General features: G+C 39.4%; 1 protein-coding gene across 11 annotated transcripts in view; it reads right to left on the reverse strand.

Annotated features, from left to right (window-relative positions):
• The window catches only part of EIF4ENIF1 (eukaryotic translation initiation factor 4E nuclear import factor 1), a 47,998-nt gene that overhangs the window by 28,064 nt on the left and 2,976 nt on the right, over nucleotides 1-16,958 (reverse strand). For all 11 annotated transcript variants that reach the window (XM_049101847.1, XM_049101848.1, XM_049101849.1 and 8 more), the window contains exons 3-4: nucleotides 5,907-5,980; nucleotides 1,774-1,901 (exon numbers count right to left, since the gene is read on the reverse strand). In XM_049101847.1, the coding sequence (XP_048957804.1) occupies nucleotides 1,774-1,901; nucleotides 5,907-5,980 (202 nt within the window). The remainder of the gene's footprint in view (nucleotides 1-1,773; nucleotides 1,902-5,906; nucleotides 5,981-16,958) is intronic.

Raw genomic sequence — 16,958 nt, forward strand, 5'->3', positions numbered from 1 at the left:
ACTGTAGGATTCCACTTATATTGAATTCTAGTAAATGTAAACTAATTTGTAGCGACAGAAGGCAAATCAATGCTTGCCTGCAGGCGAATGGGGGCGGGGGTGTGTGTGTGGGGGGAGTATGAGGAGGGATTCAGAGGTACCAGGGAACTTTTGGGGGTGATGGAAAAGCTTATTGCTTTGATCATGGTAATGGTTCCAGAGGTGTATGCATCTATCAAAACATCAAATGGTACACATTATGTGTAGTCTATTGTCAATTATACTTCAATAAAGATATGAGAAAATCAAACCTGTCACCACACAAAAATCTTTCCTAGAAAAACCAGAAAACTGAAGTCCAAGTGAGAAAATTCCTTCAAACTTTTCACCAGAAACAGTAACTAAAATGCTATGTACTTTTCCAGAATTTTCACACCATGTCTCCATGTTTTCCAAAAACAAGACACAGTATGGGCGAGTTCTTAATTTACAGCTGAACAACTTAATATTTCTACATATGGACATACCAAAGTCTACGTAACCCATTTCTACCCCTAGACATTGAGTTTGCTTACTAGTTTTCATCATTTAATAAAATCTCTGAGCACATCTTTAATGATTCTCCTAAAATAAATTCTCTGCTCGAGGGATATCACTGCACTAAGTGTACTGTAAGATTGTATAGAAGGATCTTCTATCTCAAACTAGAGTCACCCCTATCTTCTTTGCCCAGTCCCAAATTTGTTTTATAATGGGTTTTCCTCTTATCTCAAAAAAAGTTCTTGCAATAAGTTCCTTGACTAACTTCTATACTGCTAGTCCTCCACTTCACATTTTCTTTTTTTTTTTTTTTTTTTTAAGATTTTTACTTGACACAGAGAGAGGGAGACAGCACATATGGGCACACACAAGTTAAGTAGGCAGAGAAGCAGAGGGAGAGGGAGAAGCAGGCTCCCAGCTGGGCAGAGAGCCTGATGTGAGGCTCAATCCCAGGACCCTGGCATTATGACCTGAGCTGAAGGCAGACAACTGACTGAGCCACCGAAGCACCCCTCTTTTCTGGCTGAAATGGGAAAAAGTATGGAAAACCAAATTTGAGCCCAGTTTCAAACCATATCCAAACCATGTATTCAGACCATAATCCACTATTAAGAATTGTTATTTATTTATTTATTTTTAAAGATTTTTTATTTATTCATGAGAGGTAGAGAGAGAGAGAGAGGGAGGCAGAGACACGGGCAGAGGGAGAAGCAAGCTCCATTCAAGGAGCTCGATGTGGGACTCGATCCCGGGTCTCCAGGATCACGCCCTGGGCCAAAGGTGGAGGTAAACCGCTGAGTCACCAGGGCTGCCCAAGAATTGTTAGATTTATACCAGAGAACTAGTTTCACATATGAGACTAAGCATAACTGGATTTCTAGCACAGCCTTATGCTCACTACCATGCTCCCTTATCATATTCTTACTCTGTTTCTGCTATCAATGAGGGACAGCACTACTTTTAATTCCAAAGCATACAGTCTAATGCTATCTACTTGCCACTGCTCTATATAGGAAAGCTGATTTTTCTCTACGTAGCAGATTGATAAATCAGTTTCCTGATAATGACATTTTCTCTGAATGTCATTTCTCTGATAAAACTCTCAGCGAAGAACGACATTTTCTCTGAATGTCATTTCTCTGATAAAACTCTCAGTGAAGAACGAAACCAGTGACAAAGAAATCTGCAATTCCAAAACTGGTCTCCGACTTAACTTTGCTCTCCAAAACCGCTGCCTCAACTTCTACCTCTCACCTGCTATTCTGCGCACAAGAGAAGGCCGCTCTGCATCCAACTCTTTCTTCAGACTTTCCACTGGCGAGTTCCGCCCTGAAGCTGGGTAGAGAGAGGCATGCCACTTTTCAGGGTCCCAGACACCGTCACTACAAATCAAAAGGTACCAACAGTTAGCACCCAGGAACCACATACGTGGTCTAATTCCTAAATTTCTTTAGGTAGTAAGTTATGGAAACCCCTTTCCAATATAACACTTGTGGTTGCCATCAGAATGGTTATCTCTTTTAAGATGAAAACAAAGAGCTACAGACAGTCCCTGACTTACAGTGGTTTATTTTTTATTTATTTATTTATATTTATTTTTTAATTTTTAAAAATTATTTATTTATTTATAGTCACACAGAGAGAGAGAGGCAGAGACACAGGCACAGGGAGAAGCAGGCTCCATGCACCGGGAGCCCGACGTGGGATTCGATCCCGGATCTCCAGGATCGCGCCCTGGGCCAAAGGCAGGCGCTAAACCGCTGCACCACCCGGGGTTCCCACTTACAGTGGTTTAACTCAAGACGGTTCTACCTTGCAAAGGTACACATTCAGTAGAAACTGTATTTTTTTTTTTTTTTTTTTTTGAAAATGTGCTTTGGGGGATCCCTGGTGGCTCAGCGGTTTAGTGCCTGCCTTTGGCGCAGGGCACGATCCTGGAGTCCTGAGATCGAGTCCCACGTCGGGCTCCTGGCATGGAGCCTGCTTCTCCCTCCTCCTGTGTCTCTGCCTCTCTATCATAAATAAATAAATCTTAAAAAAAAAAAGAAAGAAAAAGAAAATGTGCTTTGAATTTTGAAAGTTTGATCTTTTCCCAGGCTATCAACATCTGATACAATAACCTCTCGTGATGCTGCACAATGGCCGTGAGCTGTAGCTCCCAATCGGCCACTGAGAACCCAAGGGTAAACCACACCATTCTGTACCCAACTATTCTGTGTTTTACTTTCAATACAGTATTCAGTAAGTTATAAGATATTCAACACTATTATAAAATAGGCTTTGTGTTAGGGTGATTTTGCCCAACAGTAGGCTAGTCTAAGTGTTCTGAGCACTTTTAAGATAGCTAGGGTAAGCTATGATGTTCAACAGGCCAGATGTATTAAATGCATTTTTGACTAAATATTTTCAACTTATGATGGGTTTACTGGAACATACCCTACCGTATGCTGAGGAAGATCTGTATTAATCCAATAATATTTTGTTGTTTTTCATACAACACCAATAGTCAAAGGTGAGTCTGTGGTTTGTGTATGAATGAAACATGAGACCACAAACCCTGGGGTGCATGGGGAGTATAGTAACCATGCCTGTCCTACAGAAAGAAGATGCTCCATGAATATTGGCTGGGTTACTGAAGGAAAAAAAAACCAGTTGACTGAAGATTAGTATACAGGAGGGAGAAAAAGCTCTCACTTGAAGTAGCTCCTGGAATGCTTGATATTTTACTTTTCCAGAATTTCTATGCATAGTCTGTTTTTCCCCACAGGCAGAACAGACAGCACTCAAGAACATAAAAATGTGTGATGTGGCTGAGTGAAGTAAGTCAGTCGGAAAAGGACAAACATTATATGTTCTCATTCATGTGGGGAATATAAATAATAGTGAAAGGGAATATAAGGGAAGGGAGAAGAAATGTGTGGGAAATATCAGAAAGGGAGACAGAACGTAAAGACTGCTAACTCTGGGAAACGAACTAGGGGTGGTAGAAGGGGAGGAGGGCGGGGGGTGGGAGTGAATGGGTGATGGGCACTGGGGGTTATTCTGTATGTTGGTAAATTGAACACCTATAAAAAATAAATTAAAAAAAATTTTTAACCTCAAAAAAAAAAAAAAGAATAGGATTGGGTGGAGACTTTCAACAGAATAGTGCAATGTCCAGGTGTTTTCAGTTGAGGATACTCTAAATTCATTTTAACATGGATTTTTTTGATATCTCATTTTTTTTTTGCCATCTCACAATCTCAAGTTGTGTTTGTAAGAGTCAAATAGCAAGTGTATAAGTAAAAGCAGCAACATAAATACTTTCCAGTGAGATACATTTCAATAACTTTGTTTGGTAAGATTCATATTTATCATTAAAAAATGTAATAAAATAAAAAAAATGTGTGATATGGGTTCTATTTTGTTACTCCCTAATAATAAGGTGGCAGAGTGCGCAGAGCAGAAGTTCTAGAGTCCGATGATCTGAGATGGAATTCTAGTTTTGCCGTCACCACCAGGGACATCCTGGACAAGTTAATAAGCTATATCCTTGAACTCTTCTTTTGAAAGGACTTCACAACCCCCAGATCAGATCAGGCTGTGCTAAACACTATTAGGGTACTCTGTACTTGTCCTTCACAGCCTGTAATGATGGTAATGATAAACTCTTGAGTATTTGTATCCTTCCACAGACCAATGCTCCATTAAGGCAGTATTTGATAGCATCTGACACAGTATTTGCCACAAAGCAGCAGGTACTGACTAAACATTTTTTAGGATTTTATTTATTTATGAAAAACAGAGAGACAGAGACAGAGACACAACACAGGCAGAGGGAAAAGCAGGCTCCATGCGGGAAGTCCGATGTGGGACTTGATCCTGGGGCTCTGGGACCATGCCCTGATCCAAACATAGATGCTGAACCGCTGACCCACCCAGGCGTCCCTACCGACTAAACATTTCTGGAATAATTGAGTCAACCTCTCAATCTCAAACTCCTCACAATAAAGGAGATATTACCCATCTTCTGGTGTGGTTGTGAGGATTACCTGGAATTTAAGAATCAAATTTTAATTCTGAGAAGAGAAATACTGGGATGGGAAGCTCTTTCCTCTTATTTTTCATTACTATTAATAGCATGTCTCCATTTCAGAATAAAAGTGGATATGTGTACCCTAATAAATTTTATTTTATGCCAAGAAGAAATAGTTGTAACAAGAAAATTCAACTTGAAGCATAAAAAAGATGGACAGTTTTATGAAAAATAAACAAAAAACTCCCAGCTTATCTGAGACTCATGAAAAAATCCTAACCAACTGGAACAGCCATTATTCAAATACCATCTTCATCAGGGGAATGAAAGTGGTGAAGAATTGAGACTTAGCAACCTTTTGAAGAGAAGATATACAAATAAAAATAGTATGTCCTATTCAGCTAAGAAATTAAATATAATACACTTTATATGTTAAAAATGTGGGCCATATGAACCATCTACCTTGATATTTAAGAAATAACCTTAAAGTCTTAAGGTGACCATAACGAGTGCAATATAGGGTTATTGTAAAGATTTTCAGACCATAATTTAGCTCTATTCTTCTCAAACCAAAGCCTTCTAACCTCTTATAAAGCAGCCCAAGATGCAAAAGAGCTAATCTGAATAGCTGAATGGGTTTTTTGGCTAGGGGTAGGGAGTGGGATGGAGTAATGCCACAAGGCTCAGAAACCTCCTGATCAGCCAACGCAGGGCAGGCCCTTGAAGGAACCTCAAAGAACAGTGCAAATACTACTACCGCCAGCAGAGACCCCGAAGGGACTCCTGTGTTTTTGACTATGTGCCTGGAGGGACTCCTGTGTTCAAGTCTTAATCCTCCTTTTTGACTATGTGCCTCTGACCAACTTCTTTTCTTTCTTTTTTTTTTTTTTTTAAAGATTTTATTTATTTATTCATGAGAGACACAGAGAGAGAGAGAGAGAAAGGCAGAGACACAGGCAGAGGGAGAAGCAGGGAGCCTGACGTGGAACTCGATCAGGATCATGCCCTGGGCTGAAGGTGGCGCTAAACCGCTGAGCCACCCGGGCTGCTCCCAACTCATTTTCCAACTTTAGTTCCATCATCAGTTCATTGAAAGGGAGTTGGTTTAGTTGTCCTTAGAGTCCCATGAAGCTCAACTTTTTGAATAGTTTAAAAGCTAATTAATAATAAAACTGATGAAGACAATGCAGTAACGTGCTACTTAGTCCACAGTTTATCTGTGATGTATTTGTGCAGGAGCCCAAAGTCATTATCCCGGAAATCTCTCCACTCATCATTCCAACAAAAAACTCCAAAACAATTCCTAAATTACCAAGTTTGGTGTAACAAGAAGTTGACTAGAAGGAGCATACCCCTCCCCCTGCCCCCATACCTGTCATATTTTTCAGAGAGGCATGATGGTCTTTGTTTGGAATGAGGGCGTTCTTTTATATCCAAGAGCTCCTCCTACAAAAAGAAACCAAAAAAAAAAAAAAAAAGAAAACAAATGGTAATTTTGAAAAATATTTCTCATGCCATATATTTTCAACTTATATTTGTTGTAATGACTGGACTATCTATCTTAAGCATGTTACACGGTTCTTATTTATTTATACTTTGACTTAGTCCAGAATTCTTGATTCTTACAAGAAGCACCTCAGGCAGAATTGGGAAATAACTTCATAGTGATCACTTTTTCTTGCTAAAACACAATTCTCCCATAAATTGCTTACCATCCAATAACGTAAATAGAGTCTACAACACTGAATGCTCATCGAGGTATAGAAGCTTCAGGCTTAAATAAAACCTCCAGTTAATCTTAATATTCTTAAATGCAATAGATGCCAATTTACAAGCAGATAGATTTTTAAATGTAAAGTTGCAAGAAAACAAAGCACCAAAAACATCCATTTACCTGTTTTGATTTGCCTGTTAACATTTTCTCCCATTTACTTCAGAATTTGGGCTCTCTATACCCCCCTTTTTTCCCCCTAAAGCCACAGGAAGAGTAAATTGTGAAAAGTCATGGTCCTTTACCTCCAAATATTTCAGTGCTTATTTCTCAAGAATGAGGGTATTCTTTCATAGTCTCTTGTCCAATTTCATGAGAGAATTAAGCTCTACAGAAAATAATTTGAGTGACTAGTTTTCCATTCTTCCAAGGATTATACTTGGCCAGTATCAGTGTAGATGCACAGAGGAGAAGCAAATCCATTACATACAACATATATCTTAGGGCATAAGGGCTTACTTTTGTAGAACCTGGTTGAGAAGGGCTACCAGTTTTATAAAATTAGTTACTAATATTACTTTTATCCTAACCTACCCCTCCAGATTCCGATTTGTCAACTGACCCAATGTCCTTTATATTGCTTTAGCCTCCAACAAAGGATCCAGTCTAGAATCAGATATTGTCATATTTCTTTGGAATCTCTACAATTTCTTTTTTTTCTTTTTAAAGATTTTATTTATTTATTCATGAGAGACACAGAGAGAGAGAGAGAGGCAGAGACAGGCAGAGGGAGAAGCAGGCTCCATGCAGGGAGCCCGACGCGGGACTCGATCCCGGGTCTCCAGGATCACGCCCTGGGCCGAAGGTGGCGCCAAACCGTTAAGCCCCCCGGGCTGCCCAATCTCCACAATTTCTTTCAGGTTTTAGTACATTGACATTTCAAAGGATACAGCCTACTTCCCTCCCCCCGCCCCCCAAGAGAACATTATTCATTTGCAGTTTAATGTTTCCTCATGACTACACTGAGGCTAAGCATCCACGGAATACTAACCTCAGAGATGTTGAGTCCATCTCCAAGCATCACCTCTGGACATCGATGACATCCATCTAGCTTTTAGTAGTGATGCTGATTTTGACCAAATGGTCAGGTTGTTCTCCAGTTTCTCTGATGTTCAGTTACTACTTTCCTACTTGCAATTAGTGTGTGATCCGTGGGGGAGACTACAAATATCTGGATCTTCATCAAAATTTCCCCTGAATTTAGCACCTAATGATGGATTTTGCCCCAAACAATCCTGATTTCCCAATTCTAGGCCTCTCTCTCCATATTTACTAGTCAGCAGTTGGCATTTCACTGAGAGGGAAAACACAACGCCCCCTTCCCCCCAATGTATTTACCTATTATTGGCACGGGCTCACAGATTCCTAGTTTTTCCAGTGGTATCTAATTCATTCATAACCTTAATTATTTGGGGGTTTAAATTGCAAGCCTCTTCAAGGTGGTTCCTGTGTCCTCTGGACATGCCCTATCATTTTTTAAAAAGCACTTCCTCACTCTGTCTTATCTTACTCATCCTAGCCCTACTGTCAGCCATTTCTTGGAGAAATTGGAGTTCCTTTAAGTGAAGAATGGTACAGAAACCAAAGTCTGGGAACTAGATATCCTCATCTGCTTCTCAGTCCTTTGAGCAGAGCTGGGAAATACATGCAATTACCCATGCATACATATACACATACACACACATGTGTTTACACATATCTGCTCATACATGTGCATAGACACAAAAAGCCATGGCCTCCTGTTATTTACATTTCAACAATTTCATAATAAAGTATAAAAGGCAATTCCCAACCCTTTAGTGCATAAAATGCTACAACTGCTGCACATAAAAGTATGTGACTGTGGTGTCTGTTTGATACCCCCATCACAGGCCTCACAGCAGAATGCTACTCTATTCCCATATCTTAGTATAAATATAAGCAAATAGATTTACTCTTAGCCTACAGGAATCATTGCACATAAGCATGCCATGAGTTTACTCAGTGTCTTTAGACATTTGAAGGATCTAAATATTTTCCGATATCAAAATGCCCTAGGACCAGATGACATTTTAGTTTCAAAACAAGCATATCAATCATCTGCATTTTTTTAATCATCTGCATTTTTTAAAGGATTTATGAATTATGCATTTTTAGTTGGGAAGAAATACCTAGAAAAATTTAGAAGTCTGAGATAAACAGAATTCCAAATACAAGAAAGTATCTAGAGACTGCCCAAAATTCTGAAAACAAAACAAAAAACTGTCAAATGACCTAAAACCCAGAAATCACTAGTCAAGAGAGTCCAGTGAAATCTGCAGGACAGTGTCAGTGGTGCAGGGTGGAGGGAGGGTAGTTGGACCAACAGTAGTTATAACGATAGTAAATATTACAATACAGAAATCCTGAGGACAGGAAGGCTTAAAACATATTCCAGTAGAAACAGGAAGGACCTTGTAATATAGGAAATATTTATACATACACTACAGGAAAAAATATTGCAAAGCAATTTTCTATTAGAAGCAACCCAAAGATTATTTCAGACGAGATCGGGTGCGTTCAGGGTGGTATGGCTGTATTCCCTTTTCCTTACCACCCTCAAATCCAAATATTAAATGAAGAAACCTTATTATACTATTAAACCAAGAGCAACATATTTTAACCTTAAATATGTATACTCTCAATATATAAAAGTTACTAAATAATAAGGCTTTGTTTGAATCTTTTAACTCCCAAAGATAATAGAGAGCCCAGGTGATGGGTGTCTTCTATTACTACTACACCTGTTTGCTGAATCTAACAATTTTATTTCGGAGTCAACTGGAAAAGACTAACATTTTAACATAGCCATAAAACACGGATGACCAAATGTTCTTCTATTCATGGGGACCAAAAAAAATATTTTCACAAGGGTTAACAGTCTTACAAAAAGGGAAATGGGGAGACTAAGGAGAAATGACAATTCTATTTAATGTGGAATCCCAAACGAGATCCTGGGACAGAAAAAGAACATTAGGCAAAAACTAAGGACAGGTGAATAAAATGTGAACTTTAGTTAATAACAATGTATCAACATTGCTAACTGTAACATATATCATCTATTAATAGGGAAAACTCTACTATGTTCCCATGTTTTCTACAAATCTCACACTGTTCTAAAAAAATAAAGTTTACTTCTACCTCATACTATATACAAAAATGAACTAGAAAGATTTCAAAGACCTAGACATAAGAGTTCTAAGTATAAAACTCCTAGAAGAAAATGCAGGTGTAAAAAGTTCATGACCTCAGAATAAGCAATGTTTCTTAACTGGGACACTGAAAAAGCATAAGCAACCAAACGAAAAAAAAAAAGATATGGTGGACTTTTAAGTTTATGAACTTTTGTTCTTCAAGTGACTATCAAGAAAGTGAAAAGCCAACCCACAGAACAGGAAAAAATATTTACAAATCAGGGTCTGGTGTCTAGAATATGGAGAGAACGTGTACAACTCAAAAACACAGCAAAACAACCCAATTTACAAACAGGTAAAAGATTTCAATAGATTTTTCTCCAAAGAAGATACACAAAAATGGCCAGCAAGCACATCAAAGATATTCAAAATCATTAGTCATTAAGGAAATACAAGTCAAAACCACAGTGAGATGCCACTTCATGTGTACAAAGATGGCTATTAGAAAAAAGGGGGACTGGGTGGCTCAGTGGTTGAGCATCTGCCTTTGGCTCAGGGTGTGATCCTGGAATCCTGGGATCGAGCCCCACATCAGGCTTCCTGCATGGAGCCTGCTTCTCCTTCTGCCTATGTCTCTGCCTCTTTGTCTCTCATGAATAAATAAAATCTTTAAAGTAAAAAATTAAAAAAAATAAAAAAAGGGGAAAATAACAAATATGGACAAGGATGTAGAGAAAACCGGAACCTTTGTGCATGGTTAATGGGAATGTAAAACAGTGTAGCTCCTGTGGAAAAAGGGGCAATTTCTCAAAAAGTTAAGCACATTTTACTCTATTACCCAGCAATTCCATTCCTAGGTATATATCAAAAGGAACTGAAAAAATTAAGTCCACACAAATGCTCATAGCGGCACTATTCACAATAGCAAAAAAAAAAAAAAAAAAAAAAAAAAGGGAACAACCCTGTATGCCCATCAACTGATCAACAAAATGTGATAAACCCATACAATAGATTATTTGGCAACAAAAAGGAATAAAGTGCTGATATATGCTATAATACAAACCTTGAAAACATGATGTTAAGTGAAAGAAGCCAGACAAAAAAGGCCATGTACACTACGATTCTAAACGCAAAGTTTGGAAAAGGTAAATCCCTGGAGTCAAAAAGTAGATTAATGCCTGCCAGAGGCTGGGGAAAGGGGATAACAGGAGTGACTACTAATGGGTACAGAGTTTGAGGTGATGAAAATATTCTAGAATTAGAGAATAGTAATGGCTGTATAACTTCGTAAATTTACTGACCACCACTGAATGGTACACTTTTAAAGAGGCGAATTTTATATGAACTATATCTTAATAAAAATTATTTTTTGGGATTCCCTGGGTGGTTCAGTGGTTTGGCGCCTGCCTTTGGCCCAGGGCGCGATCCTGGAGTCCCGGGATCGAGTCCCACGTTGGGCTTCCGGCATGGAGCCTGCTTCTCCCTCTGCCTGTGTCTCTGCCTCTCTCTCTCTCTCTGTGTCTATCATAAATAAATAAATCTTTAAAAAAATTATTTTTTTTGTTGTAATAAAAATTATTTTTAAGTAAACTATAAGGTATTGTTACCAGAGGTTAGTATTTTATTTAATTTTTCTTACAGACTTACTGCTCTAATCATAGATTGATGAATGCTAACAACCCTCAGACAGGAGTTGCTCAGTTGGTAAAAATGTTTTTATTTTTTTACCCTCCCATATTATTCCTGTTTTATTTGTTGACTTTATATGTTTGGCATATAGTAGATATGAATAAACATCCCAGCAATTGATTGTACAACAGGCCTATAAAAGCACAGGGTAGGGATCCCTGGGTGGCGCAGCGGTTTGGCACCTGCCTTTGGCCCAGGGCGCGATCCTGGAGACCCCGGATCGAATCCCACATCAGGCTCCCGGTGCATGGAGCCTGCTTCTCCCTCTGCCTGTCTCTGCCTCTCTCTCTCTCTCTCTCTGTGACTATCATAAATAAATAAAAATTAAAAAAAAAATTAAAAAAAAAAAAAAAAAAGCACAGGGTAGAGGAGGTAGCCAGTTGTACACACTGGCATTAACCATGCCAGCAGCACAAATGGTGCTGCCAACGAAGTGCTAATGGCTGAAACAGCCCACCTGTTTATAGAGGATAAAGAGCCATTTTCTTTGGTAACACACTGACAACTGGGAAAACAATAGTTCTTGAATAGTAAAAGCTGCTGGGAATAACTTTAAACATCTAGGTAAAACTATACTTACTATTCTTGAAAGCAGAGCTTCTTAAACCAATTTCATGGCTTCAACGAAACCATATGCAAAAAACTTGTGCATTTCTGCAATTTCTGCAGTGAGTATTCATACCTTCAAGAAATCTCCAATGGACCCCACAGAGGGTAAGAAGCAGGGTTTTAAATGTATGTTTCTGAAATGTGGCCCAAAGTCCACTTGGACATTTAGGGACAATGAGAGGCCCTCTTTATGGGGTTTAGAGAGTTAAATCTGTTACCTTTCATCAATGTCTGAAATTGCTTAAGATGATATCCCAGGCTAAGAAGGTTCCCCACATAAGTGGGGAATAGAGAAACTATGCACTAATACAAAAATTGCTCTTTTCATAGCTTTTGAAACATTTCCTGTTGCCAGGCTCTGTATCTAGCATATGCAGATTACTCTTGGCCCCAGCCTCATGGCTCTCCAGTCTCTCAAGAGAAGTGTTCCTGAACTTGCCATCATATCAAGAGCACTTAAAAGAAGCAATATTCCTGAAAAAGCACCCCTTTGGGATATTTTCAAAGAAAACCTTCAACTTTGGCTAAAGGCAAAATACATGGAACATGCCCACTGAGCTGGGAATGCTCCTTCCCTATGAATAGTCCAGAAGGGAATAGATTACCCTTGTGTAGAGTTCTAAGAACCCACAGGAACTTACTAATTATAAAAAAAAATTCACTACAATCACCATCTTGACAAGAAAAGAGTTAATATCTGAAACCTTATTTTTTGCACAGGTTTTAAAACCTGACTAGGTAAGAATAAACTACTAATTGCCCAAGAGCAACACAGCCAAAAAAAGTATAAACATTTTCTTAGTTTTAGCAGCCTTCCTTAAAAGAAAATTTGTCGAGGCTCCCAAAACAATCTATTTGGGACCTACTAATATGTACACCCACTTTTAGTGATTAGTATTAAAGTAGAAAGGAAATGAATCTGACTATAAGCCCAAAACAACAGTGGTTAAAATCCACATCCAGTTTCCTGTTGCAGAAATTCCACGGAGAAGCAGCTATGCATTCTGATGACATTCTGACACTATAAAAGAATTTCACATGAGTCACTCACATAAGATGAAAGGGAAATATTCTTTACCTTTGTAAGTTGAATTCAATTCATAAGAGTAAAAAGCTCAACTTTTAAAAAATTCACAGATGTTTTGTAAAAAACCCAAAGTTTTATTTCATTCTTAGTAGTCAAAGCACTCTAGGAATGACCTAGTACCTTACCTCTGTGTGTGTGTGTGTGTGTGTGTGCGCGCGCGCGCGCGCGCCCGGCTCTTCCTAAAGAAGGCAAATGTCCCCAGAGCAGTGTTTGGGTTGGGTCATCTGCCTTTGACCTCCTATCCCAGTCCCCACCCTCCACACACCCAGTAGCATTGGGGTTGGTCATCAAGCTCTTAGATGGTTGCTGACTGACCAGATATTCATTCTGCTGAGTCAGACGACTTTTCTGAAAGGATTAGAAAGCTGTTAAAAATAGATCACAACAGGGTAATGGTACCCTCAGATGATAGCCAATGCAATGGTGAACTAACAACATAGAGAGTACATGGGATACATTATACCATCCCCCATTAATGTTTGTTGCTATGGGCACCATTTAGAACAGCTCTTATAGAGAGATCAGAATTTGAACGATCCTGCAGAACTGTTAAGCAGAATTTCACACCTGGATTCATCTAAGCATCTAACGGTGGCTGATTTGATGCAAAGACTTTCTTCTATTAAAAGATCTGAAACTAAGGAAATGGAAACGGGGAAAAAAGTGTTTTCTCTGTTGATCTGGCCAACACAATAAAAATAAACTTTGGCTTTTAAATGTGTTTATACAACTCATAAAAACAATATAAAATGTTAAGTAGGTAAACACTAGAAGAAATTTAGGAAAACCATTTTCAGGGTAGTAGCATTACATATTCAATAGGGCTTTCTAGTTTCATATTATTATTATTATTTTAAAGATTTATTTATTCATGAGAGACACAGAGAGAGAGGCAGAGACATAGGCAGAGGGAAAAGCAGTCTCCTTGCAGGGAGCCTGACGTGGGACTCAATCCTGGATCCTGGGATCAGGCCCTGAGCCGAAGGCAGACGTTCAACCACTGAGCCACTCGGGTGTCCCACTAGTTTCATATTAAAATCTAAATGGTTACTGTGACATTTAAAAAATAAGCATCTTGATCTAAAGTTGGTATCTAAAGAAGGCTGTATCATTTCTACATCATAAACAGTTTTCAGCACTTACCGTATGCCAGCCACTTTTCTAAGCGCTTGGTGTGCATTTTCTCATTTATTCCCCACAAAAATTCTATGAGGTTGGGATGCCTGGGTGGCTCAATTGGTTAAGCGTCTACCTTCAACTCAGGTCATGATCTCTGGGTCCTGAGATCAGGCTTCTTGCTCAGCAGGGAGTCTGCTTCTCTCTCTCTCTCCTTCCTACTGCTTATTCTCACTCAAATAAGACCTTTAAATAAGATAAAATCCTATGAAGTAGATACTACTCCACCCACATTCTACAAAGGAAGAAGATGAGAATCAGAGAAGCTAAGTGTATGGCTGAAGGCCACACAGAGTAAGTAAGTGGTAAAGTAGGGGATCCTAAACCAGGCAGTAGTGGGTCTCCATGCCCCTTATCCTCTCCTCTTCACTACTTCTCTTGAGAGGACAAGGGAAGGTGTCCTGCACCTGTCACTCAGGGTTGGGTTTGTCCTTGTCCAGTGGGACTACTGGGAATCCTGAATCAAACTGCCACATGCTTGGGCAGGCTGCCCTTAAGCCAGCCTCCATTCATAGCACCCTTTCCTGAATCAAAGGTCCTATCCACAAATTTCTATGTTAAAGGTTCCAGTTGTAAAATGACCGATTCCTTATCTAGCTAGAAGTTCCCACAATGAGCAAGTAGGAGAGGATACTCATGGGGGCAATAGCCCTGGATCCCAACTTTTCAAGATGACGTGAAATTGAAACAGGTAGTAAACAGCAATTAGAAGACACTATCGGGATCCCTGGGTGGCGCAGCGGTTTGGCGCCTGCCTTTGACCCAGGGCGCGATCCTGGAGACCCGGGATCGAATCCCACATCGGGCTCCCGGTGCATGGAGCCTGCTTCTCCCTCTGCCTGTGTCTCTGCCTCTCTCTCTCTCTCTCTGTGTGTGACTATCATAAAAATAAATAAATTAATTAAATAAAATAAAAAAAAAAAAAAAAGGAGACACTATCTATGGTATTGCCAGCCGACCCCCTCTAAGAACTTCCAGTTAGCTAGGTTTTCTGAACGGCTAAAACATCATACTGTATGATTTTTCTTACCATGATTCTCCCTTCCCAATATGCATCTTTATGTTAGCTTAAGAAGTTTGTAGCAAAATAGGTCACTGAAATGCCACCTGTTAGAGGTTACCTCTCAACTCAATTTTTGAAAAATATCTATGAAGTTATCAAATGAGATCTCTGTATACTTAAATCTGACTATCTGACTACTGACTTCAATCTAGGATTTAAATTCTACTTCCTCTTTTCTCAGAGGCTGGACTTCAGTCCTGCAACTGATTCTTTCCAAGAAGGCTAGAATTACTTAAATCCATCCACTTCAGGTGCTTGTCTATTTTTTTAATGGTTGTAAAGCAAAGACATAACCATGGCTGTATCACTGTAACTAACCGCCCATCTGCTACAGATCAGGGTGGACTCCTCTGAAGATCCCTACAGACACTGATGACTAAAATGGTGCCAATTTATAACTAGTCAAGGCAATGAAAAGCACACATGAAATTAAACTCAGATAATCCAATGCCAACTCTTTAGCTGGTAGATCTAACATGTATGATTAACACTGGTCAGCATCAAACTGAATGTTATGAGTGTCTCCTTTTATACCCTGTTCAACTGGCAGGTAATAACACTGAATAAGGAATTAGTGGCAAGATACAGGAGCAAAGGAGGAACAGCACCAAGAATGTATACTCTAAGAGCAGTCTGTCCATTCAAAGAAGAATGTGGATCTGAATAGTGGAACAGCCCAAAGCATTTCTACTCTGTATTTGAAGCAGAAGATGGTATCATTAACAGTAGGTACTACACCTTAAGAATAGGTATAACAAGGACCTCTGATGAAGGTAAGTTAATGGGTCCCAAAGTTTTCCCATTAATAAGCATGACCATCTCATCTTGCTTTCTAAACCAATGGCTCTCAAATTTGAATTAGAGTCAGAATTCCCTGAAAGATTTAATACATGTGGATGCTGGGCTCTACCTCTAGAGTCTGATCTAATACCACCGAAATGGGGCCTGAGATTTAATATTTCTAACAGGGTACCAGGTGGTGCTAAATGCTAGTTTAGGGACCATTCTTTGAGAACCACTGTCTAAAGACATTTTTTTAAAGATTTATTTATTTATTCATGAGAGACAGAGACAAAAGTGGCACAAAGACAGAGGGAGAAAGCAGGCTCCATGCAGTCCCCAACATGGGACTCGATCCCAGGTCTCCAGGATCACACCCTGGGCCAAAGGCAGCGCTAAACCGCTGAGCTACCCAGGCTGCCTAAGACATTTTTAATCTATGATTTTTAGGTGAGATCTCACTCTGTAGCCTCCATAAGTCCTTCAACGTAATTCACTTTATAATGGCACACTTAAGTACCACCAAAACAGTTTTTGGTCTTAGGAATCTGGCCTGGCAAAATGGGCCTAAGTGGGCTTATAAATTAAGGGCTCAAGACTCTCAGGATAACAGGTGCATATGATAAATCCACTTATAACCATCCCAATTAACCATCACTGAGGCCTAGAGGTAGGCCTGAAAATATCTAACATGACTCTAACTTTACTTCCTGAGACATTCATAGAAACACAATGGACACCAACTGAACCCCAAGGAGTAATTACACATCTGAGTTGCTTGACAACATCAAGATCATATGTTGTTCTGCAAGGAAGACTAAAGCCTTGCTACTCAAGTATGGTCAGGGGACTAGCAGTATGGGCACCACCTGGGAGCAGGCTAAAAAGCTGGATTTTGAAGCCCACTCATGACCTAACCACCAAAATTCACACTTTACAAGGGTTCATAGGTGATCCCCAGACATATCAATGTTTAGGAAGCATGCTGGACTAAAGAATGTCAGAACACACATGAGACTGTGATATGTAACCCTGAAAAGCACTAGGCCAAACTTCTGAACTCCTCCACCCTTGTGGAAAAAACCCCTAGAATTCTG

Source organism: Canis lupus, chromosome 26 (assembly GCF_003254725.2).
Source record: "Canis lupus dingo isolate Sandy chromosome 26, ASM325472v2, whole genome shotgun sequence".
NCBI lineage: Eukaryota > Metazoa > Chordata > Mammalia > Carnivora > Canidae > Canis > Canis lupus.